At 36.2% G+C, this 26,421-nt stretch overlaps 2 protein-coding genes across 2 annotated transcripts; both read right to left on the bottom strand.

The window, feature by feature from the left end:
• Positions 1–8,731: 8,731 nt before the first annotated feature.
• LOC135735516 (uncharacterized) lies at positions 8,732–10,850 on the bottom strand. Its single transcript, XM_065253941.2, has 5 exons — positions 10,621–10,850; positions 10,088–10,468; positions 9,776–9,922; positions 9,585–9,634; positions 8,732–9,409 (listed from the first exon to the last, which is right to left on the bottom strand). The coding sequence occupies exons 1-5, from the start codon at positions 10,703–10,705 to the stop codon at positions 9,269–9,271; spliced, it is 804 nt and encodes a 267-aa protein (XP_065110013.1). The 5' UTR covers positions 10,706–10,850; the 3' UTR covers positions 8,732–9,268.
• A 10,371-nt stretch (positions 10,851–21,221) lies between these two features.
• LOC135735515 (uncharacterized) lies at positions 21,222–22,977 on the bottom strand. Its single transcript, XM_065253939.1, has 4 exons — positions 22,597–22,977; positions 22,295–22,441; positions 21,436–21,476; positions 21,222–21,347 (listed from the first exon to the last, which is right to left on the bottom strand). Exons 1-4 carry the CDS (start codon positions 22,931–22,933, stop codon positions 21,234–21,236), a joined length of 639 nt encoding a protein of 212 aa, XP_065110011.1. The 5' UTR covers positions 22,934–22,977; the 3' UTR covers positions 21,222–21,233.
• Between the last annotated feature and the right edge of the window lie 3,444 nt (positions 22,978–26,421).

The raw sequence follows: 26,421 nt of genomic DNA, 5'->3' as shown, positions 1-26,421 counted from the left end.
TTCTAGATGACACAGGCGGAAATTCACAGAGATCAGGTGCATTAAAAGAGGAATGGATCACATCAATTTTGTCAAGAAAGAATTTTAAAAAGTCTTCACAGACAGTATTCGATGACTCAATTTTGAGTATATTACTAGGATTAATAATAGAGTTTATAGTGCTAAAAAGAGTTTTTGGGGAATTATGATGACTGGTAATAACATCAGAGAAAAAATTGTATCTTGCTGTTTTTGCTGCCTTTTGGAATTTATCTAAATAGAATTTAAAAATGTCAAAGGAGACGGTGAGATGGTCTTTCTTCCACTTTCTCTCAGCCTTCCGGCAGTCTTGTCTGAGATGACGGACAGACTCATTCATCCATGGCTGAGATTTAAGTTTAGGAACCCTAAACTTAACAGGAGCAACAGAGTCCAGAATGGAAGTGCAGGATGAATTGAAACATTCAAGTAGCTGATCCGGACTAGAAGAGTCCGAGGCTGGGAGTAAAGAATTTACGGCATTATCATGATGACCTTTGGTGTCCCCAGAGCACATATGTGAAGTTTAAGCTCAAAATACCTTATAAATAATTTATTATAGCATGTTAAAATTGCCACTTTGTAGGTGTGTGCAAAAATGTGCCGTTTTGGGTGTGTCCTTTAAAATGCACATGAGCGGATGAAGTGCAAACACTGATCACAATGATGTTGGTTTGTTGAAATTGAAACTCAATTGTTCTGTGAATTATTTTCTCTCTGCACTAAATGGCAGTGCTGTGGTTGGATTAAGGGGTGGTTATATTATAATAAGAGCTCCTTATGACATGATAAGGAGAGCCAAATTTAAACGACCTATTTTTTCATGTGCTTGTAGAGAATGGTTTACCAAAACTAAGTTACTGGGTAGATCTTTTTCAAATTTTCTAGGTTGATAGCAGCACTAGGGACCCAATAATAGCACTTAAACATGGAAAAAGTCAGATTTTCATGCCATGGCCCCTTTAAATAACTAACTAAAAATAAACTTATTTTAAAAACAAACACTTGAATTTACATCAGTGTGATAAAAACTACAGTAAATGACAGGAACCAGCTTCGGAAAAAAGATAATTGAAGTGTAATTAAATTGTTTAATTGGTCTCAAGTCCCACTGAATAACATGGGGGAGGCGGGGTTTATGATCTATACTGGGACCATTCAGTGGGGGGAGGGGTCGAGTTCAGGGCTTGTGCGTCACGCTTGTTCTAAATCTGCATAAGTTTCTTTATTCTGTTGAATACAAAATGATGGTAAGCAAGCACACAGTTGATGGTACTAATTGACTTGCACAGTAGAAAAACATACTACGGAAGTCAATGGGTATCGTCAACTGTGTACTTACCATCATTTATCAAAATATCTTCTTTTGTATTCATCTTTTGTCCAACAACATGGTCTATGTGCTGATACTATCAGAGAGTGTACAGGAAAACTGCCGACACAGTATGCGTCTCAAATGCACCACAAACTGACCACATAAACAAGCACTAACACCTTCACACATTTCATGTCTGTTTCAGTCTCATACAGTTTGTGCTGAAGTTAAGTGGAAACATTTGTGGTTAAGATTATCTATATGATGGAGACTGAAAGACCCTTCAACCAAAAAAAAAAAAAAAAATGAAGAACAACGCATTTCACTTTTATCTGTACTAAAGAACCACATGCAGTTTTATCAATTGTTATTGTTATTTGGTCCATCTACTGTAACATAAATCTAACATATACTTGAGCTAAGCAGGCCCAAAATCCTTACATCTCTTAAAATGCCCAGTCCTTTACTTAAGATAAATATACATAACAATAAACCACTGCACAGGAAACCCAGTACAACATCCTGTTATTTTCAGGCCATCACTATGCATGATTAGCTTTAACAAAAGGCCTGAGACACATACAAAACAACATTATTTAATTATAATAATTTTATTTTCATTCTTGACCACAATTTATCTCTGTATTGAGAGGGCCAGATGCTACGGCCCAACACACCAAACATTCAGTGAAAGCCATTAAACATCAAAGAGAAGCAAAAATGCGAAATATTTGAGCAGAATTATGTAGAGACACAGTGGACCAAATAAGTGACTTTTTGAGTTGGAAATTCTTTAAATTGCAATGCTTTTTCAGATGTATACATAAAATACTTAGTGAAAAAGTTACAATGATAACGGCACCTGAACTTTTGTAACCATGAGAAAGTTCATCAGAATCCTCATCAGAAGTTTTGTACTGTGTCTGTTCTGACCGGAGCATAAATACTGAAGTCTGAACTCGGCTGTTGTTTCTTCTTGGGTCGTTTCTGTCTTCTAGCTTTTACGTCCAAGGACGCATAACACACCTCTTCACCATCACCCTGAAATATACACAGAATTATAGAAACACATTTTCTTTCGAAATCAATTCTGTTATGTGTTTTGTTTATATAATAAGACATTATTTAAAATTATGCATAACATATTTGGCAACTTGTACTAGCAAGTCAGTGCCTTTGGTGTCTGCAATCTTCAATGAGGTAGGAAAACATGAGCTTAATTTGTGTTGTTCATACCTCTGAAGTATTTCTACTTTTTATCTTTTTCTTGTGATCAGTTCCACCATCTGAAATGAGTTGTTAAAATGAGAAGACCACTTCTTTTATAAAAATTGGTTTATGCAAAAACATGATCAGCAAATTTGTCAAAGGCTATTAGTCCACATAATAAATGAAAAATGAAAAAAGTATAAATAGTACCTGTAGTTTTCCTCTGACAGAGGCAGTACACACAGATGAAGCAGAGGAGAAAACACACAACACAAACACTGACCAGCAGCATCCAGCAGAGGAAACAGTCTGATACAGGAGGAGGAGGAGAGACGGTGGTGAGGAGTCCAGAAGACACTTGTTCAAAATAAAGATAAACATCTAAATAAAACAAATAATTATTTTGTATTGTAAACTATTTTTTTTCTCTGAGAAAGGTAAACTTTATAAGAATGACACATGCTGAATTACAAGTAAAATTTAAAAAAAGAACATCAGAAAATATATTAAAAGTGCTTTCCTACCAGCAAGAGAAAGACGTGTTGTTTGGTTTCCATGATGGTACACATCAGATGAGTATATAATGCCATTTTTATCTTTATTTACCTTTCTCTCAAATTCAGCACAGTAATACAGTCCCAGATCAGAGACTGTAATGTTAGTTATATGTAGATCAAATGAATTAATGTTGGGGTTTTTAGGAAAGGTAAAACGTTGAAAGGTATCTTGGTACATTTTTGTATAATCTATTATGAGAAAGGGTTGATGTTCATGAGAGCAGTTTCTTATCCAGACAATGTAGGTGCCATTAGTTATAGGACGGTCACAGTGAAGAGTGATGTTGTCTCCTGGTCTGACCTTTATCTCAACTTCTTCTCCGTAGATTATTGTCTGACTGAACAGTATATCTACAAAAGCAGATAAAAAAGGTAAAAGTGCAATTTTGTCAGACCAACATTTTTTTTTTACTCATATTTCTGTTTCTGTTAAGACAATAGTTTTCTTACAAAATTAAAATAAATCACAGATAAAAAAATATAATTTGTCTTACATATAAGTGCGGTAACTCTTGATGTCTCCATCTCAGCGAGTGAGTGTGAATAACTGACTCTGGTGATGCAGATATCAGCCCTCATCTGATTGGTTCACGCCAGTGGAAAATTAAACTGAGTTGGACATTTGAAGTGTGAGAGGGTTACCAGCCAATCAGCAGTGTCCTTATGAACAGTTTCTGTTTGGCTGTTTTGCTTTTTATTGGTTCATAAAAGTTTAAGACTTAAAACCAGCAGATACACATGAAAGACAAAATTTGACTTTTTTATGACTGACATGTTTAACATATTTGATTCTAACATGTGTATAAGAATAAAATTGTCAAAAATGTTTAAAAAAAAAAATGGTCCATTAAGTCAAAGTTAATCTCAAGGACCATAATGAATGAGTCTCCTTGTTTTATGTCATGTCATATACTCTTAGAAAATGGTACAAAATGTGTCACTGTACTCTTTTAAAAAGTACACCTTTGTTTTTAAAGGGTGCACATTAGTACTTCAAAAGTGAATCTCCTAAATGTTACATATTCATATATTTATTAAAAAAATTTTTGACAGTGTACCAATACAAATTTGTATGAAGCTGCACTGCAACAAAATCTAAGCATGCAAAACAGGAAACCCCCAAACATTTTATTTAGACCAAAGCTCAACACATTTAGTGGTGTATTACGTCATTAATTTCTCACCTCATATCCCTTAGTCGATCAGAGGCCACCAAGAACAAATGTTTCCATTAGCCTTTGTGGGTCTGGGTGTTAGTTGAGTCTATGTATTTCACTAGGGCAGTTTAAATGCTTAAAATAGTAATGTGGTTTATTTTATTCTTTTGTTATTTCTTTGACTCTTTGTTCATTTTATATATATATATATATATATGTGTGTTTATATAGGAAAATAGGCAGGTCTTTGTTTGAAACATGTCATAAAGAATTATAATAAACATAATATTATAGCACAACTACAGTAATTCACATAGCCACAAAATCTTCCTTTGTATTTGTGTCCACTAAACAAGCATTTGCTAACACCTACTAGTGCACAAAAACAAACACAGGTTGTGGTTTCCTATTTCAAGATGTCTAAATCGTCTCTCAAGAATTACAAACTTGTCCGATGTTACCGGCAGAGCCGGCCCAGGCTTTGATGGTGCAATGATTGTCATTACTCTTACCTGTAGTTCTCTGTTTGATGCTACCTGACTTTTACACCTTATAATTAAAAGTATCTATTTTCATTAATTTAATTGACAAATGCTAAATTTATATTAGTTCGAAATCACATGGCACCCAATAATCTTGTCTATGCCACGGGCTGGCCTGGGATACTGATAAATGTATGCCCTAAAAGGTTTACATTGTTTGTGTTATAAATAGTACCAGGCAGAAGTTGCGTTATTCAAACATTTTTAGTCTATGACAGATTATTTTAAGTAGTGACAGAAAAATCTAAAACCATTGTGTCATATCCATATCTTTTTAAAGGGTACCGTCCCACTGTCAATTTTGTACCTTTTTCTGACAGTGAACCAGTAAAAATTTGTATGAAACTGCAAAGCTGCGCTGCAACAAAATCTAAGCATGTCAAAAGAGGAAACCCACAAGCCTTTCATTCAGACCACTAACAAAGCTTGTCACATTGACTCTTATCGTGTCATAAAACTCTCACCCCAAATCTTTTAAATTATCATTGGTCACCAAGAATAAATGTTTCCATTAGCCTTTGTGGCTTTGGGTGTTGACTTGAGTGTTTGTATTTGTCTTCTTGTTAAACATCAGTACACAAATTATTAAGCATATTAAGGCCTCCCTCTTTTATTAGAACTACAACTACCAAAAATTATATATTTGGAAATGGAAACCAATATATTTGTACGTGCGTGCGTGCATGCGTGTGTGCGTGCGTGAGAGAGAGAAAGAGAGAGAGAGAGAGATAGAGAGAGAGAGAGAGATCTCACAGCAAATCGTCAGGTCCGTGCTTTCCAGATTTTTTATACGCCCCCAAGTGGCAGAAGCTGATACTGTTTCCTGCACTGCACAAGGTCCTGGATTTTTTTTTTGCTTCTGTCAGACACACACATCAGCTACATCGGCTAACAATCATTTGAATGTTCATGTTAAATATATGCTTCTTTTTGTCTGCAAGGTGCATATGTCTCTTTAAATACATCCTGAATATTCTTTTACAGATAATATAATATACAGATTACAAACGTCTGCTTGTATTTAACATTGAGCGCTGTCCAATGTTCTGAATTCTACAAATCCTCCACACAAGAGTTTCCAACAGGGGTCGCCAAAACTCTCTTAAATAATATAAATAATCAAATAGGCCTTATTCAGGCTCTTTACTGGCAGGCAATTACTCTTATGTTAACACAGCATGCACATAGTGTAAAATGCTAGTTGTAAAACACAACAAAACATTTTTGTATTTTTCACCAATGAATCTTCGTCTGGTGGAATACATGACATGGGCTTTAGTCACAGTGGCAGTAAATATAATACACTTATCTTAAAGTTCACCTAAAATAAAATAAAAATGGGCCACAATGCCATTGTTACTAGTACAGCGGATCAAAATAAGCCATCTCAAAACAGAACAAATAAATACAATATATAGATTTTGACTTACTTTGCTTTGTTTTGTGCTGCTGGCTTTTTGCACCTGACAAATTTCCATGTTCACTAATTTCTTTCCAAATAATTTGATTTATGTGTATTTAGTTGATTCAGAATATACACTTTAGGCAATTTCAAAGATTATAAGTTATGACAAATTCACATCAGACACACATACAATATACCGTAACATGGACAGCAGCTGACACAACCAGGGAAACGTCTGCTCTCCAGCTGACTGACATTGACATTGTCTGTATTAGACTACTTTGTTGTTAAACTGAAAGAATGTCTGAATCCACTCATGTGGAAATAGAAATTAACACCGCAGGGTAGAAGAAACATCACCGCATTTCCAAATTTGGGTCAAATTTTTATTTTCTTATATTTTAGTATACATTCATTTAAACTTAAGATAATATTAATTCCTCTCACTGTTTATAAAAGGCAACAAAACATATTTTCAGTTTTGCTCCACACATCCAGTCTCCTTTCTTCAACAAGAGATTCTTCAGGACCATTTTTGACCCTTTAACATCCCAGTAAGGAAAAATTAATAACCATCCATTGGCCCAATCTCGGAAAGCAATCAGCATGGCTAAGGATTCTAACGCACTCTGTCTTTTCCGGCACTTACTGATGACGTTTTAACATTACGTAATTTAAGTAGTTTTATCGGACTCTTAATAAATCTTGTTGTTTATAATACGAATCGGATTGATTATTAATTAATCAACCCCTTTGATTGGCGATTAACAATTACAGAATGTGGGTGGATGTGTAATGAATGATAGGTTACCATTCATACCATCTGTGTGTGTATATAACCATGCCATTATCTCATTCATGTTGATAAGTATTGTCAGTTCATCTGCATACCGAGTTTTCATATAGCCATTGTTCTGTGTTCTTGTTCTGACCTTTTTGCCTGTTTTTTGGATTACTGTTTTGTGCCCCTTTGTCTTGTTTGCCTGGCTTTGTTGATAAACTTCTGCACTTGGATTCTACCAAAAGTCTCCCATGTCAACACAGGATGTCTGTTTATTCAGATTTAGCCATGCTTGGAATTGCATCTGTTCGTTTGGCTAAACATGTCGCTTTGTACTTATGCATCGGCTGTTTATTAATATTTAATAATTATGCGGGCCCATGATCATAATTGATCTGGGCTTGGTCGCTCGGTTGGACTTTATGCTCAGAAAACTGCCTTATGCTTGCTCATTTCTAAACACACTTTATTTAGTCCCCTTAGTAGCCTTAATTATTTCTAGCCAGAGGTTCACGACCACTATCATAAAACAAAACTGACCCTCTTCTCCAATGACAGCTTTATATAATTGTGCCATAATTTCATATGCAAAAATTATATTGAAAGAATAATATTGGAATAACCAGAGGTTAAGGCTAATCTGGTTTAGAGCGGTCAGACAACAAGGCCTGCAGCCTGATTGCTATTTGAAGATTTGTGTGAAGAAGTGTCAAACAGGTGCTTCAGTGAGTTCATACTGATCTAGGTAGTTTCTAATAGTAAGAAATAGATGGTTTCTGTTTGGTTACCATAGCTAAAACAATGGAGTTTGGACTGCTGAATGACATCCATGTTAACTGTTTTGCAAAAGGGTGAGGAAAATGTGTCAATCCATTGAGAAAGAGTTAACACATTGGCATGACGTGTCTTCTGCTCTGCTGAGATAGTGATGATGAAAACTGAGTGGATCCTAGTTTCTTTAACCAGGTCAAAGCAATCAAGAAAAACTGTAAAGTGATAGTTCACCCAATTCTGTCATTGTTTACTCACCTTCATGTTGTTCAAAACATGAATGAGTTTCTTTATTCTGTTGAATACAAAATGATGATAAATGATGGTAAACAAGCATACAGTTGACCATCCCCATTGACAAAAACATACTACAGAAGTCAGTGGGTATCGTCAACAGTGTACTTACCATCATTTATCAAAATACCTCCTTTTCATCTTTTAATCTTTTGTCCAACAACATGGTTTATGCTGCTGATACTATCACACTCTAAAAAAAGGATGTGTTAATTTTAACACATTGTTTTGTGTTACCCTATTTAACACATTATGTGTCATTTCACATTGATTTTGAGTTCAAATAAATAAAAGGGACAACAAAAGATGTATTAAAACAACGCAAAGTATGTTGTTCCAAAAATAACACAGAGATGTGTTAAGTAAAGGACAACACATGATTATTTTAACACATTTGTTTTAAGAGTGCAAAGAGCGTACGGGAAAACTGCCGACACAGTATGCGTCTCAAATGCACCACAAACTGACCACATAAGCAAGCGCTAACACCTTCAAACATTTCATGTCTGTTTCAGTCTCATACAGTTTGTGCTGAAGTTAAGTGGAAACATTTGTGGTTAAGATTATCTATATGATGGAGACTTTAAGACCCTTCCATAAAAAAACTGTGTAACGCATTTCAAGACGATTTTTATTTAAGATGAACACTTCTGTACACATCTGTACTGAAGAACCACATGCATGAGTTTTATCAATTGTTTTTGTTATTTGGTCCGTAACATTAATCTAACATATACCTGAGCTATGCTTAGCACGCCCAGAAAAAACGTTCAGTCCTTTAATTAAGAGAAATATACTATAATTACATAGCTATAAACCACTGCACACAGGAAACCCAAACATCCTGTTATTTTCAGGCCATCACTGTGGTTTAACAAAAGGCCTGAGACACATACAAAACAACATTATCTATTTCTAATAATTGTATTTTCATTCTTGACCATATTTTATCTCTGTATTGAGAGAGGGCCGGAAGCCACGGCCCACCATGCTTAACATTCAGTGAAAGCCAATGAACATCAAAGAGAGCCAAAAAAGTAAAATATTGGAGCAGAATTATGTAGAGACACAGTGGACCAAATAGGTGACGTTTCAGTTGGACATCCTTTAAATTTCAATGTTTTTTTTTCAAGTGTAGACGTAAAATAATGTCAAAAGGTTTAAATGATAACGGCACCTGGATATTTTCTAACCATCAGAAAGTTCATCAGAATCCTCATCAGAAGTTTTGTATTGTGTCTGTTCTGACCGGAGCATAAATACTGAAGTCTGAACTCTGCTGTTGTTTCTTCTTGGGTCGTTTCTGTCTTCTGGTTTTCACCTCCAAGGAAGCATAACACACCTCTTCATCATCATTACTCTGAAATATACACAGAATTATAGAAACATATTCTCATTCTGAATCAATTCTGTTAAGTGTTTCTACAATAAGACATTATTTTTATTATGCATAACATTTTTGGCCACTTCCACTACCAAGTTATTGTAATATTCAATGAGGTAGGAAAACATGAGCATGTTTGTGATGTTCATACCTCAGAGGTGTTTCTACTTTTTATCTTTTCTTTGTGATCAGTTCCACCATCTGAAATGATTTTTTTAAAATGAGAACAGCACTTTCTTTAAACAATTAGTTAATGCAAATATGAACATGAATTTGTCAAAGGCTATAAGTCCACATTATAAAGTCAAAATGATAACAAGAAACAAAAGTATGAATAGATACCTGTAGGTTTCTTTTGACAGAGGCAGTAGAAACAGATGAAGCAGAGGAGAAAACACACAACACAAACACTGACCAGTAGCGTCCAGCAGAGGAAACAGTCTGATACAGGAGGAGGAAGAGAGACGGTGGTGAAGGGTCCAGAAGACACTTTATCAAAAAAACAAAAAAAAAAAACAAAGACAAACATCTTGCTTACCAAATGTTGTAAACATATTTTTACTATGAGAAAGGTAAATTTAACAAGAATAATAAATGCAAATAATAATAATAAAAAATGACAAATAAGAAAATCTGTCAAATGTGCTTTCTTACCAGCAAGAGAAAGTTGCGTTTTTTTGTTTCCATAATGGTACACATCAGATGAGTATATAATGCCTTTATCATCTTTATTGACCTTTTTCTCATGTTCAGCACAGTAGTACAGTCCCAGATCAGAGACTGTAATGTTAGTAATATGTAGATCAAAAGAATTAATGTTGGGGTTTTTAAGAAAGCTAAAGTGTTGGAGCGTATCTCTGTAAATCATGTTATAATCTATTATGAGAGAGGGTTGATGTTCATGAGAGCAGTTTCTTATCCATGCAATGTAACGATTTACAGGACGGTCGCAGTGAAGAGTGATGTTGTCTCCTGGTCTGACCTTCATCTCGATGACATCTCCATAGATAATTGTCTGACTGAACAATAAAACATCTACAAAAGCAGGAAGAATATAAAAATATCTTTTATCATACTAAAACTTTATGTGATTTATTTACTCTCATATTTATATATTTATTAGGACAATAGCTTTCTTTCAATATTAAAATAAGTCATAACAGTTGAAAAAATATAATTTGTCTTACATATAAGTGCGGAAACTCTTGATGTCTTCATCTCAGCGAGTGAGTGTGAATAACTGACTCTGGTGATGCAGATATCAGCTCTCATCTGATTGGTTTAAGCCAATGGAAAACTAGGGTTAGGGTTGAACATTTGAAGTGTAAGAGGGTTATCAGCCAATCACCAGTGTCCTTATGAACAGTTTCGTTTTGTTTGGCTGCGTTTCTGTTTTTATTGGTTCACAAAATTGGACATCACTGGCATCACTCAACCTGCAGACACACGAAAGACAACATTTAACTTTTGTTTATAACTGATATGTTTAACATCGCTGTATACTTTGATTCCAACATGTGTACAAGCTTAAAAATGTCTAAAGGCCTGTTACATGTTTTCTTCCTGTTTAAAAAGAAATTGGTCCGCTAAGTCAAAGTTAATCTGGAGGACCAAAATGAATGAGTTTCTTTGTTTTGTTATATCATTTACTCTTAGAAAAAGGTACAAAAGCTTTCACTGTACCTTTTAAAAAAGTACACCTTTGTATCAAAAATGGTCCAAAAGTACATATTGGTGCCTCACAGGCACATATCCGTATCTTTTTAAAGGGTATACTGTCCTAGGGTCAGGTTTTGTAATTTTTTTCTTACTGTGTAACAATACAAGTTCGTGTGAGGCTGCAAAGCGGTGCTGCAACAAAATCTTAGCATGTCAAAACAGGAAACCCACAAATATTTCATTGAGACCACTTAGAGCTCAACACTTTGCTTTGGTGCTGTGTCACATCATCAATTTCTCACCTCATATCTCTTAGTCTATCAAAGGCCACCAAGAACAAATGTTTCCATTAGCCTTTGTGGGTTTGAGTGTTAGTTTGAGTGTATGTATTTCTCTGGGGCAGTTTAAAATGCTTAAAATAGTTCATTGTATATATTATATTATATTATATTATAATGTTCATAATAATATAATTAGATTAAGGCAGGTCTTTGTTTGAAACATGTCATAAAATGATTATAAACATAATATTTTAGCACAACTATTACACATTAACATTTCAGGAGTAAAAATAATTCACATCAACACCCATCCACAGGGCGACTTACCCTTTAGGCGGGGAATCCTGGTCTTGGAGGGCCACTGTCCAGCAGATTTTAGTTCCAACCCTAATTAACACAACTGAAAAATCTAATCAAAGTCTGCAGGATTACTTGGAAATAAACAGGGGTGTACTTGGTGGGCTGGCACTTTTTGCCCCTGGTAATCATCATGATTCCCAGAAGCCTATTTTGTTTAATTTGGTAGTCTAATGTAATCATCATTCAATCAATCAATCAACCAATCAGTCAATCAATTAATCAATCAATCAATCAATCAATTATTTCAGTATATTCCCATAAAAAGTTTTAACATTATTATTACATCTGCACGAATGTGCCCCCATTATAGTTTAAAGTGGATCATTCCATGCATTACCGCATATGCGCGTAGCTCAACACTGAGGAGCAGTTTCCCAGAAAGGGCTTAAGACTAGTCCAAAACTAACGTAAATGTTAGTGTTGTCTTCATTGAAAACAACTTGCTGTGACATATCTTACAGGTAAGTGCAAGTATTGATGCACACCAGTAGTGTTTATTTATGAATTATGCTTTTAAAAATGACTTAAATATCCTAATTTAAATAAATAAACCAAGGCCTAGACCTGATTTGAGCTAATCCCTGTCCAGGAAACTGAAAGTTTAAGCAAGCAGAGCTGCCGCGAGTGAGTGTGGTACATTAACAAACGAGTGAAACTGCAAGGAAATAATCTAACAGTGAATCATTGCTACACCAGTGGAGCAGAAAAGATGATTGACACAGAAATGTAGCCTGTCTGCGCTGCTCTCAGCAACCTCTCTTCCACCAAACACAGCCCTCTCCAGGCCACAGACAGTGATAGTGTACCGCAAGTATTCTCTGGAGAGAGAACAGGTTTCACAGTTTGTATAATATCAGAGTGTAATCTCAGATACAGTAGCCCTTTAGGTAGGCTTTAGTCCGCCGAAATTTCTGCCCAGCCCCACTAAAGATTGTAATTAATGCTCCATTCTGAACACGGATTTGTGATGGCTTTAGTCTCATTTAAATTTCATATGAAAACGGTGGCATGCTTTCGCTCTTCACTTTATTTTATTAAGCTCATTAAATTCATTCAAATTCCAAAGCAACTGCACAAAGCAAAGCGAAAGTCAAAGAACAAGATGTGAAAATTAACTGATGACATCTGTGTTCATTTATATAAAAAACTTTACATAATGTAATGAAGGAACAATACATGATGCTTTACCATCCACTGTACTAGTGTTCTTGTTTATATCCAGTGATAGAATTCTTAACACCCATGAATGGATTCTCTAAAAACCGTATTATGTTTTTTCTCATTGTATTATGTTCATTTGAATACAAAGTATTTTTAATTTAAAATATATTGTGGATGTGGCATTAGATGAAAATATATTTAAAAAATTCTGTACAATTTGTAATAAATGTTATAGACGGTTTCAGCACAACAACATAAACGACGACTTTCGTGGAACATATGTGGAACCTTCATATTTCATAGCTAAAGATTATATAAAGCGACACTGAGCTAACGTTTCATGTGTAGGCTAAAATGTGTACTATATAATGTATACAATGTTAACAAACTGGCTGCCAAACCTCCCTTCGTGATTCTTGATCGCCGTCTCTCCCTGTCTTTAGGAAACCAAAACATTTGTTATTTTTGATGAGGTATTTGTTCCAGAGTTCATTTTAACCACTAGTCAGACTATTAAACAAACAGAGACCAGAAGTTAAGTTCATGCATAAACATGACAGGACATGTGCGTCCGATAAAACCGTCTATACATATATTTTTAATACAATGGGGTACTGCAGTAAGGTTAGTATAAAATCCAATCATAGTATTTAAACATTGTGGGCTCTATCTTACACCCGGCGCAATGCAGCGCAATGCGCGACGCAAGTGTCTTTCGCTAGTTTCCACCCTAATTTTCACGTTTAGCGCAGCGTTGTTTAAATAGCAAATGCATTTGCGCCCCCTTTTGCGCCCATGGGCGTTCTGGTCTAAAAACGAGGTGTGTTCAGGCGCATTGTTGGCGGGTTGCTATTTTGAGGCAACTAAAATAGACTACGCCATTGACCAACAAAAACCTGGTCTAAAGTCAATGGCGCAATATGTTTTATGTTATTTAAAGAGCGCATTAGTAAAATGCGCCTTTAAACGGGAGGACAACGCAGGTTTGCTTATCACAAAGTACATGAATGCGCAGCAGCACAAAAATGCTTTTAAATATGAAAGATTAAAGGATTGAATGTAAAAGATTATTATTGAGTCTCTTGGACATAAATGAGGACCGATTATGAGACGTTAGAAGGCGCAAAAAGCTGCTTCACCTGTAGCCTGGTAAGTAAATAAATGCTTTGCTTTAAACAAATGCATCTGTTTTTAAATGTTTTTTTTTTATGCTACCTCACGGATTTATTGTATATGATGACTCTGTACCTGCGGATATGGTGAGATGAGAAACATTTTTAAGTAATGCTTAAAAAAACTCTTTGCTAAAAAAACGCTGTCCAAAGTGCTGAAACGTGAGGAGAGCCGTTTGTAAATTCTTTATCTCCTGTTTGTTACAAATAAAGTATTTTTAGAGTACAAACCTTATCTTACATACTTGTAAATTATGTTTTGATGATATTGGATAGCCATACATTTAAAGCAATTAAAAGCCTGCTTTTTTACTTCCATGACTAAAAGAAAACGGGTTTTAAAAGTTTTTAATAAAAAAATAACAATTTCAATACAAGTGAAAAACAACACAATTATTTAACATTAATCTTAAACTTGGGATCTTCTTCCTCCGCTTAGTTTTTCAGTTTACAAAGTCCGTCATCTAAATAGGGATAAGAGATAGCGCCAGCGCAACTTGCCTTTAACTCTTTCACCGCCAGCGTTTTTAAAAAAAGTTGCCAGCCAGCGCCAGCGTTTTTCATGATTTTCACCAAAGTTTAATGCCTTCCAGAAAATGTTCTTCTTTAAATATATAAACATACAATATACCAAATGAAAGAACAGACCCTCTGCTTTCAAACAAAAAAAAAAACGTTTCATCCTACCTTTAGTGGTTCTTTTGCAATCAGCTTTTGAATATGGGTAGGTTTTTGCAAAAACACCATATTTTGAGCAAAAAGCAGAAATAATTCAATTTTTATGACGGACTTTTCATAGAGATCCCATTCAGAGCGATCTTTAAAACAGACACGGACATGCAGCCGCTTGCCATAGGGCAGTGTTCTTCACTCCCAATCCTGGAGAGCCGGTGTCCTGCAGAGCTTAGCTCCAACCTTAATCAAACACACGTACCTGTGATTTTCTAGAGATCATGAAGACATTGATTAGCTTTCAGGTGTGTTTGATTAAGGTTGGAGCTAAAGTCTGCAGGACACCGGCTCTCCAGGGTTGGGAGTGAAGAACACCGCCATAGGGCAATACTTCCGGTTTTAAAAAGTTGCGGAAGGGCGCCACCTGGTGGATAATAGCGGTATTGCGTAAAGACGGAAAATCTCGTCATTGGCGGGGAAGCGTTTTCTCTTAATTGACGAGATATCTCGTCAATGGCGGGGAAAGAGTTAAAGGGGATGAGAGCTGAGTCTCTCATTGGTTTACTGCACGTTACGCCCAAAATACTCCCATTACAACAGGACCAACCCTTTTCGACCATGCGCTCGGCGCACAAACATTTTTCCCGTCGTTAAATTAGCAAAAGTGGATTCGGACACGCCCATTTAGACGTTGCGCTGTGCGCTTTAGACGATGCGCTTAGATCGTTAAAATAGGGCCCTGTATGTGTATGTGTGTGTACCTGGTATGTATTACGTTGTGGGGACGAATTGTCCCCACACAGATAGGAATACCAGTAAATTTTTTACCTTGTTGGGAGATTTTGAGATCCCCATGAGGAAACTTTCCAACTGATCCTGCCAGTCTGTTATAGATATTCATAGTAGTTCATGGTCATGTGGCAGAATCGTGGCAGTACCCATGTTTTGTGTGACAGCACATGGCCTTTTGTTTGGGTAGTGTGCTGTCATGTCTTGTCTCTGTCCCCACCCCCTTGTTTCCTTGTTAATAATTCATTATTGTTTGACTCCCCGCACCTGGTCTTCCCTCGTTGCCTCGTTTAGTTTTCCTATTTTAGGCCCCAGTGTGTCTTGTCCTGTGCTGAATCGTTTTGTATTGTTTGGTATTTTTGACATAGTCAAGTCAGTCCTGTGAAGTTTTGTCTTAGTGTGTCATCTAATCTTAGTCTTGTGAATCTTTGTTAATGTTTTGTTTTTTGCCCCCACGTGGGCTCTGTTGTAAATAAACCCTTTTGAGTTCCCCTTCCCTGCACTTGGGTCACGTTCCTCTCTGTGAGTCATGTCAGAACGATTCAGCCAGTCAGGGACCCAGCAGGGTTTGTCGGACTCCGATCAGACTGTGATGGACCAGCTGCTAAGGAGGGCCAGAGCTCCACAGCTCCTGCAGTCGTCTGCCCAGCCACAGCTCCTGCAGCCGTCTGCACTACCACAGCCTCAGCCGTCTGTTAAGCAACATCTACAGCAGTCTGCACAGCCCCAGCCCCAGCAGTTTGCTCAGCCACAGCAGTTTGCTCAGCCACAGCAGTTTGCTCAGCCACCACGGCCGTCTGCAGTGCACCCACCGGCGCAGCAGCCACAACAGCCGTCTGCGCATCAGCCACCACAGCCGCCTGCGCAGCCACCGTGTAGGCCTTTGCCCAAGCCTCCTTGGACTTTCCACTGGACCCTCTGTTTTGCTCACCCTTATGAACTTTAATTTCAGTGTTTAGTTATGTTGATCACTTTGGACTTTGTTTTTCTAGTTATTTAACTGTATCTGTTGTCATTTGTCATAGTCTGTGTCATAGTCTTGTCTTGTCCATTGTCTTGTGTACCCCCTTGAGGAACGCCTGGAGGCGTTCCCTTAAAGGTGGGTACTGTCATGATCCTGCCAGTCTGTTATAGTTATTCATAGTAGTTCATGGACATGTGGCAGGATTGTGGCGGTACCCATGTTTTGTGTGACAGCACATGGCCTTTTGTTTGGGTTGTGTGCTGTCTTGTCTCTGTCCCCACCCCCTTGTTTCCTTGTTAATTATTCATTATTGGTTAACTCCCCGCACCTGGTCTTCCCTCGTTGCCTCGTTTAGTTTTCCTATTTTAGGCCCCAGTGTGTCTTGTCCTGTGCTGAATTGTTTTGTATTGTTTGGTATTTTTGACATAGTCAAGTCAGTCCTGTGAAGTTTTGTCTTAGTGTGTTGTCTAATCTTAGTCTTGTGAAACTTTGTTAATGTTTTGTCTTTTGCCCATAAGCCCCCCCCCCCCCCCCCCCCCGTAGGCTCTGTTGTAAATAAACCCTTTCGAGTTCCCCTTCCCTGCACTTGGGTCCCGTTCCTCTCTGTAAGTCATGACAGAAACAAGCTTATAAATCAAACAGAATGATGTTTCTTGAAAATCTAAGGTACAATAAAGTTTTCTGTGATGATTGGGGTTAGGGTTTGGGGAAGGGAATTGAATATACAGATTTTACAGTATAAAAACCATTATGTCTATGGAATGTCCCCACAAAACATGAAAACCAGAATGTTTAACTTTAATATTATCCTAATAACCTTGCAATTATATTCATATACATATTACTCTACTTTTAAATATAAGCATATAACGTAAACATACCTAAACACTAATGCGTCTAAAATTCCCTTCATTTAAATTGAATGTGATTCGGCACAGCAGGGCAGATTTTTGGTGTAGTTTCATCTCAGTCCACTAGAGTGCAGCTCAGAATTTCAGAGACAAAAAATTCTGATGCTATGATAGTGTATGGCTGTACAAAGCAGAGATGGGGACTCGAGTTTGAGACTCGGACTCGAGTGCGACTTAAGTCGCACACACAGTGACTTCAGACTCGACTTGAGACTCGACCCTCAAAGACTTCAGACTCGACTCGGACTCGAGCCGCGGGACTCGTGAACAATGTTTATTTTTAGGAAACGTCTGATGAGCTCGCTGTCATAGCTCCCTCCGTTACCTACAACCTGCCCACGACGTAACACGTGACGTATTTGCTCCGCGCGCGCGGCCGCGAACATACATGTCGACTGTACCTGCAGGCAGCTGCTGCTGTGGCATTCATCTGAAGCTATGGGTAGTGCTGTGACGGATCCGCGGTTCAGCTCGCATGTGATTTGCAGATTAATATGCAATTTAAATAGGGTAAGTTTATCATTAACATGTTTCTAAGGCTTGCAATTGTTTAAATGGTTAAACAATTTAACCACAAAAAGGGGCTCAAGTGAGCAGATTTCTGTACGCACATGCGGTTCAGTGTATCCGGTCCGGCTCCAGTCAGGTCCAGAGTTGCGCTACTTTGTGTCATACTGTACTTGCCGAACTGCGCGATCCGATCGGCGTATGAAATCAAATTAATACTATAGCGGATCTAGAGTGACTGGGGAGCAGACTGCTGTGGCGCCACAAGAACCCATAGGCGAGTGACAACAAAGTACTGCGAGAGCGATTTCAGTTATCACATGGAGAAATCTGCTTTGAATCGCTCTCGCGGTACTTTGACATCACCAAGAGGTCTGCTTAGCGCCAAATGAACTCGAACCTGCAGTGTAGCTGCTCACGCGACACTGTAAACAAACAGGAATTGTCCATATGGAGAAGTGAACGAGTGGAGCAGTGCTTCAACATGAAATCCAAGAGTTAACAACGCACATGTGAGTAAACAACATTTAAATCATCAGTCCAGTTTAATAGATAAGGTTTCAAGTGCAATAAAATAAGCCCGTGATTATATCCTGATGGTTTTTAGCTGCCTTCAGCATGTTTGCTTGTGCTTCACAGTGTTAAACGTCCCTTCTCTGTGTTCATTTATATATCTACGTTCAAGATGTATATGATCTTAAACTTCTGTGAGGAAATTCATGTCTGCGTTGATGTTCAGTTCAGACTTGCAAATTAAAGATAATTTTCTTCACTTTGGTTTTGGTGTCTAATATTAGGCTACATGATGGTCTTGTAATAATAAAAGTAAAAGCCTATTTTCATTTTTAGACAATGCTTGTATTATATGCAAAAAATAAGCTTTTTATATCAATGACTATGCAAATTAGAGTTAATTCATGGTCATCTTAAATGTGTATTAATTAAAAACATTTACACCATTAAATTACACATGGTAATGTTATCAATAGTTGTCAGATAATAGCTATTGAAAGAGTGGATATTTTTCTTCTTCAATGCGTGTGTTAGCCACGGATTGAAGATTGTAAACAGTTTATTTAATTTTAATTAACAGTTGAGTAAGTTTTGGCCCCGAGTTAGATGTTAATTAACACTAAACCAGTCTAAAAATCAGTCCAGTTTCCCCAGCTGTAAACCAATTGGCTGTTAAACTCTTTTTTTTTTCTTATAATAAATTGACATGTTGATAACACATTCAGTTTATTTGTTTATGAGTACACTTTCAGAATGCTCTGTTACATGAAGATCCATACAGTATGCATCTGTGAGTGTGAGTGGTGCGTTGCGCTGGGACGAGTGTCATAAGGGTGAGAGGGAAAAATCACAGTATACTCACTACAAAAATCTAGACTACACCACTGACCTTACTTAATGTGCAACTTTGTTTTTTTTATAAATGTTTATAATTTCTTTTTGTTATTAGAGTTTTATTTGTTACAACGAGACTTGAGACTTGACTTGGACTCGAGCCCAGAGACTTCAGACTTGACTTGGACTCAAGCTCAAAGACTTCAGACTTGACTTGGACTCGAGGTCAAAGACTTCAGACTTGACTCGGACTCGAGCTCAGAGACTTGTGAACATCTCTGGTACAAAGTGTTGCCAAATTTAACAGAAAATTATGAAAGTAGGCTAATTTATTACATTTCTGTCCACCCCTTAAAATGTAAGCTACCTGAATACACTAACAATTATATTGGTTAGTAAGATTGATACAGTATGTAGAAATCCTCAGAAATGTAAGATAATTTATGTTTAGCTATATAAGCTAAAATCATTTGAATGTACATTTTAAATTTATTTTAAGTGTGCTAATGTATGATTCAGGAAGTATAACCACTTACCACAAATGTGTACTTGTATTTAACATTGAGGGCACAAGAGTTTCCAACAGAGGTCGCCAAAACTCTCTTAGTTATACATGCAGGAAAAGTTTCTGGTAATTATTAACTGAACTGTACTTTGGTGTTCTAATAATAATTAAAAAATATATATTCTAGCATTACTTACTTGAGAAACAAATTTCATTTGTTAAACCTTATGTTTACTCTAAAGTATACAACAATGTGTACTGTATGAGAAATGTGTTGCTTTGAGTCCGGGTGTAAACCACAAAATCTTCCATTGCATTTGTGTCCACTATTCTGCTAACAGCTGCTAGTGCACAAGAACAATCACAGGTTGTGGTTTCCTGATTCAAGATGTCTAAAGTATCTCTTAAAACTACAACTTGTAGTCTGATGTTACATGCAGGGCCGGCCCAGGCTTTGATGGTCCCCTAGGCAAGTTTTGAAATAAATTGTAACTGTATTATTGTATTTGAATATACCGCTGTAAATACAAATGTAAATTTTAATTCTAATACACTGTCAATTATTTAATACTGTTAACATATTTTAAAATAGTACATAAACATCAATTACTGACATACTCTTACCTGTATATTTCTCTGATTAATTCTACCTGCCTTTTATCACATTTTAATATAGTTTCTATTTCTTATAAGTTTCTATTTTCATTTATTTTTATATCCTAATATGCTTAGTGTAAACTGAAAAACAAAAACGTAAACAAAAACGAGCGCCATTCAGTCATTTTGCACCCTAGGCACCCGCCTATATAGCCTACGCCATGGGCTGGGCCAGGTTACAAGTAGATGTATCCGTTAAAAGGTTTACATTGTCTGTATTAGACATGAATAGTGTCAGGCAGAGGTTGCATTAACCAGAAATTCTCAGGGCAGTTTCAAACAGAAAGTTACACTTTTGTAAGAGAGTCACATTATTATTACCTTATATGTGGTTTTGTGTGTTGGTTAAAATGCATGCAATGCAAGAAGGAAAGTTTGCTCAGTGTGGTTTATGCTGCACTTCAATCCAATTGTTGTTTTGTTTAAACCGTCAATCTCCACTACCAAATGAACAATAATGACAAAGTTTATGTGCTATACAACTTGATGTTATCTGGAATTTAGGATCTGAATGTCACTGATATATGGCCACAATGGTCATTGTTGGGTGCTTATCCTAAAACATCTAAACATATTGAAAATAAAAAATACAACACACATCATCCTGGTCTTCAGAAAGTTTATTTAAACAGCTTTGTTTTCATCTCATCAAATATTAATTCTATTATTAAAATAAAATTTAAATGTGGAAAAAGCTTCGGACAACCTAGAGACCCAAATATACTTTTATGGAAATAACAAGACTGTATGATTAATCAAGTTCATAATTGAGATAGCGGAGTACAAATCAAGTGCAGTAAACTGATCAGAGAGATTCACATCTTTTCATGGTGATGTACAGATGGCAGGAGTCTATAAGTGACTTCAGAATGAAGGCAGAACTTTCCAGCCTTACTCATCTCACATTGATGTTTCTCTGTTGGATCCATCTGAAGTCAATAACAGATACGTTTGTTTAACCATACTTGACATTTTGACATGATAAAGTTTTAAGGTTAATAGTAATGATTGAAATACCTTCATAACATTTGCTGTGAGCATCTTTGCACTCTCAAAACCTAAAACATCCACAAATTGTGAAAATACACTGCAGTGAGAAAATCTACAATTCAAATCTGAAACAGAAACTTTAGGTTTGCTTTGTGTAAAATTTTATGTTCACCTTTATATGTTTTATTATGTTACTGTATGTCTACATAATTGTAGCATTTGAAAGGTGCAAGAAAAAACCTATCCTCCAACCCATACAATTGCTTTGATCTTTTGTCCATTCCCCCAGAATACGACCAAAAGATGCGTTTACTAAATTAGCGCCTCTACCAGCAGCAGGTGAAACTTAAAATATTAGGTCTGAAATTATATATTGGTGTGGTAGTTTTGCAGTGATAACATGTACTGGGATATGATTTCCAATTTAAACCGCAAGGATTAATCAAATTTTATTACACTATTCAGGCATCATTTAGGGCAAATAACCTGCCCATTTATTTATTATATGATATAAAACACAGCATACAACACAGTCACCACGTTTTTCAAAAAGTACTTAAAATATTTCAAATGCACCGAGGTCAAACAATCGATTTCTATGAAGAAAAGATGCCAAAGTCATCACAATCCGCTGTAAATATCAGATTTGGTGCTTACGTTCAAAAAGTATGGAACGCTGGAGGGAGATATATTTGTTTAGACGATGCATGTACAGACGATATAACGTTTGTACACATGATTGTGCCTAAAGACGTAATTTTGTGTACAGATGTCGAAACAATTGGTCTATGCAAATATTAGCATGACTAGGAAATGTGTCAAAGGCTATTATTCCACATAAAAAGGTAAAAATGATGGCAATAAAACAAATTGTATAAATAAATACCTGTAGTTTTTCTCTGACAGAGGCCGTAGACACAGATAAAGCAGAGGAGAAAACACACAACACAAACACTAAGAAGCAGCATCCAAGGGAGGAAACAGTCTGATACAGGAGGAGGAGGAGAGACTGTGGTGAAGGGTCCAGAAGACACTTGTTCAAAACAAAAACAAAGACAAACATCATAATAAAAATTAATAAATTTTTGCATGATTTTTTCCCTGAGAAAGGTAAACTTTACACACATGCAAAATTACAAGTAAAAATTACAAATAACATCAGAAAATCTGTCAAATGTGCTTTCTTACCAGCAAGAGAAAGTTGTGTTGTTCTGTTTCCGGAATAGTACACATCAGAAGAGTATACAAAGCCTGTATCATCTTTATGTACCTTTTTCTGATATTCAGCACAGTAGTACAGTCCCAGATCAGAGACTGTAATGTTAGTAATATGTAGATCAAAAGAATTAATGTTGGGGTTTTTAAGAAAGCTAAAACGTTGGAAGGTATCTTCATACATTATTGTATGATCTATTATGAGAGAGGGTTGATGTTCATGAGAGCAGTTTCTTATCCATACAATGTAACTACGATTTACAAGACGGTCGCAGTGAAGAGTGATGTTGTCTCCTGGTCTGACCTTCATCTCGACGACATCTCCATAGATTATTGTCTGACTGAACAATAAAACATCTACAAAAGCAGGAAGAATATAAATTATCTTTTGTCATACTAAAACAAAACTGTGATTTATTTACTCTCATATTTATATTTATATTAGGACAATAGCTTTCTTTCAATATTAAAATAAGTCATAACAGTTGAAAAAATATAATTTGTCTTACATATAAGTGCGCTAACTCTTGATGTCTCCATCTCAGCGAGTGAGTGTGAATAACTGACTCTGGTGATGCAAATATCAGCTCTCATCTGATTGGTTCAATGGAAAATTAGGGTTAGGGTTGAACATTTGAAGTGTGAGAGGTTTATCAGCCAATCACCAGTGTCCTTATGAACACTTTCGTTTTGTTTGGCTGCGTTTCTGTTTTTATTGGTTCATAAAATTGGACATTGCATCACTCATCCTGCAGACACACAAAAGACAACATTTAACTTTTGTTTATGACTGATATGTTTAACATCGCTGTATACTTTGATTCCAACATGTGTACAAGCATAAAAATGTCTAAAGGCCTGTTACATGTTTTCTTCCTGTTTAAAAAGAAATTGGTCAGCTAAGTCAAAGTTAATCTGGAGGACCAAAATGAATGAGTTTCTTTGTTTTGTTATGTCATTTACTCTTAGAAAAAGATACAAAAGATGTCACTGTACCCTTTCAAAAAGTACACCTATCAAAAATGGTGCAAAAGTACATATTCGTGCCTCACAGGCACATATCCATATCTTTTTAAAGGTTAAACTGTCCTAGGGTCAGGTTTTGTAATTTTTTTCTTACTGTGTACCAATACAAATTCGTGTGAGGCTGCAAAGCGGTGCTGCAACAAAATCTTAGCATGTCAAAACAGGAAACCCACAAATATTTCATTGAGACCACTTAGAGCTCAACACTTTGCTTTGGTGCTGTGTCACATCATCAATTTCTCACCTCATATCTCTTAGTCGATCAAAGGCCACCATGAACAAATGTTTCCATTAGCCTTTGTGGGTTTGGGTGTTAGTTTGAGTGTATGTATTTCTCTGGGGCAGTTTAAAACCCTTAAAATAGTTAATTGTATATATTATATTATATTATATTATAATGTTCATAATAATATAATTAGATTAAGGCAGGTCTTTGTTTGAAACATGTCATAAAATGATTATAAACATAATATTTTAGCACAACTATTACACATTAACATTTCAGGAGTAAAAAGAATTCACATCAACACCCATCCACAGGGCGACTTACCCTTTAGGCGGGGAATCCTGGTCTTGGAGGGCCACTGTCCAGCAGATTTTAGTTCCAACCCTAATTAACACAACTGAAAAATTTAATCAAAGTCTGCAGGATTACTTGGAAATAAACAGGGGTGTACTTGGTGGGCTGGCACTTTTTGCCCCTGGTAATCATCATGATTCCCAGAAGCCTAAATTGTGTTTAATTTGGTAGTCTAATGTAATCATCATTTAATCAATCAATCAACCAATCAGTCAATCAATTAATCAATCAATCAATCAATTATTTCAGTATATTCCCATAAAAAGTTTTAACATTATTATAACATCTGCACGAATGTGCCCCCATTATAGTTTAAAGTGGATCATTCCATGCATTACCGCATATGCGCGTAGCTCAACACTGAGGAGCAGTTTCGCAGAAAGGGCTTAAGACTAGTCCAAAACTAATGTAAATGTTAGTGTTGTCTTCATTGAAAACAACTTGCTGTGACATATCTTACAGGTAAGTGCAAGTATTGATGCACACCAGTAGTGTTTATTTATGAATTAAATATCCTAATTTACTAATTAACTAAGGCCTAGTCCTGGTATGAGCTAATCCCTGTCTGGGAAACCACCCCTGAAAGTTTAAGCAAGCAGAGCTGCCGCGAGTGAGTGTGGTACATTAACAAAAGAGTGGAACTGCAAGGAAATAAACTAACAGTGAAACATTGCTACACCAGTGGAGCAGAAAAGATGATTGACACAGAAATGTAGCCTGTCTGCGCTGCTCTCAGCAACCTCTCTTCCACCAAACACAGCCCTCTCCAGGCCACAGACAGTGATAGTGTACCGCAAGTATTCTCTGGAAAGAATACAGGTTTCACAGTTTGTATAATATCAGAGTGTAATCTCAGATACAGTAGCCCTTTAGGTAGGCTTTAGTCCGCCGAAATTTCTGCCCAGCCCATCTAAAGATTGTAATTAATGCTCCATTCTGAACACGGATTTGTGATGGCTTTAGTCTAATTTAAATTTCATATGAAAACGGTGGCATGCTTTCGCTCTTCACTTTATTTTATTAAGCTCATTAAATGAATTCAAATTCCAAAGCAACTGCACAAAGCAAAGCGAACGTCAAAGAACAAGATGTGAACATTAACTGATAGATGACATCTGTGTAGTTTATTTATCTAAAAGAGTTTACATATAATGTAATGAAGGAACAATACATGATGCTTTACTATCCACTGTATTAAGTCAAGTGTTCTTGTTTATATCCAGTGATAGAGTTCTTAACACCTATGAATGCATTCTCTAAAAACCATATTATGTTTTTTCTCATTGTGTTATGTTCATTTGAATACAAAGTATTTTTAATTTACAATATATTGTGGATGTGGCATTAGATGAAAATATATTTAAAAAATTATTAAAAATTTGTAATAAATGTTATAGACGGTTTCAGCACAACAACATAAAAAAACTACTTTTGTGGAACACATGTAACTTCCGGTTAAGTCAGCTAAGAATAAATAACAACAAAGTCCTTTTAGAGTAGTTTATTTCTGATAACAAGCAAAATAAACAAGTAGATACCTTACTTCATATTTCATAGCTAAAGAGTACAAAAAGCGACACTGAGCTAACGTTTCATGTGTAGGCTAAAATGTGTAATATATAATGTATACAATGTTAACAAACTGGCTGCCAAACCAATCATAGTATTTAAACATTTTGGGCTCTATTTTAACAATCTAAGCGCATTGTCTAAAGCGCACAGGGCAACTAAATGGGCGTGTCCAAATCCACTTAACGACGGGAAAAATGGTTTGTGCGCGGAGCGCATGGTCGAAAAGGGTTGGTCCTTCTTTTTTAATGAGTAATGGGTGTGTTTTGAGCGTAATGTGCAATAAACCAATGAGAGTCTCACCTCTCATCCCCTTTAAAAGCAAGTTGTGCTGGCGCTATGTCTAATCCCTATTTAGATGAGGGACTTGTAAACCGAAAAACTAAGCTGAGGAAGAAGATCCCCAGTTTGGGATTAATGTTAAATAATTGTGTTGTTTTTCACTATTAAAACCTTTAAAACCCGTTTTCTTTTAGTCATGGAAGTAAAAAAGCAGGCTTTTAATTGCTTTAAATGTATGGCTATCCAATATCATCAAAAAATAATTTACAAATAAAAAAAGGTGTGTACTCTAAAAATACTTTATTTGTAACAAACAGGAGATAAAGAATTTACAAACGGCT

The sequence above is a fragment of the Paramisgurnus dabryanus genome, chromosome 4 (assembly GCF_030506205.2).
Source record: "Paramisgurnus dabryanus chromosome 4, PD_genome_1.1, whole genome shotgun sequence".
Lineage (NCBI taxonomy): Eukaryota > Metazoa > Chordata > Actinopteri > Cypriniformes > Cobitidae > Paramisgurnus > Paramisgurnus dabryanus.
The sequence above is the reverse complement of the archived record's forward strand: the minus strand, read 5'-3'. Positions and strand labels throughout refer to the sequence as shown.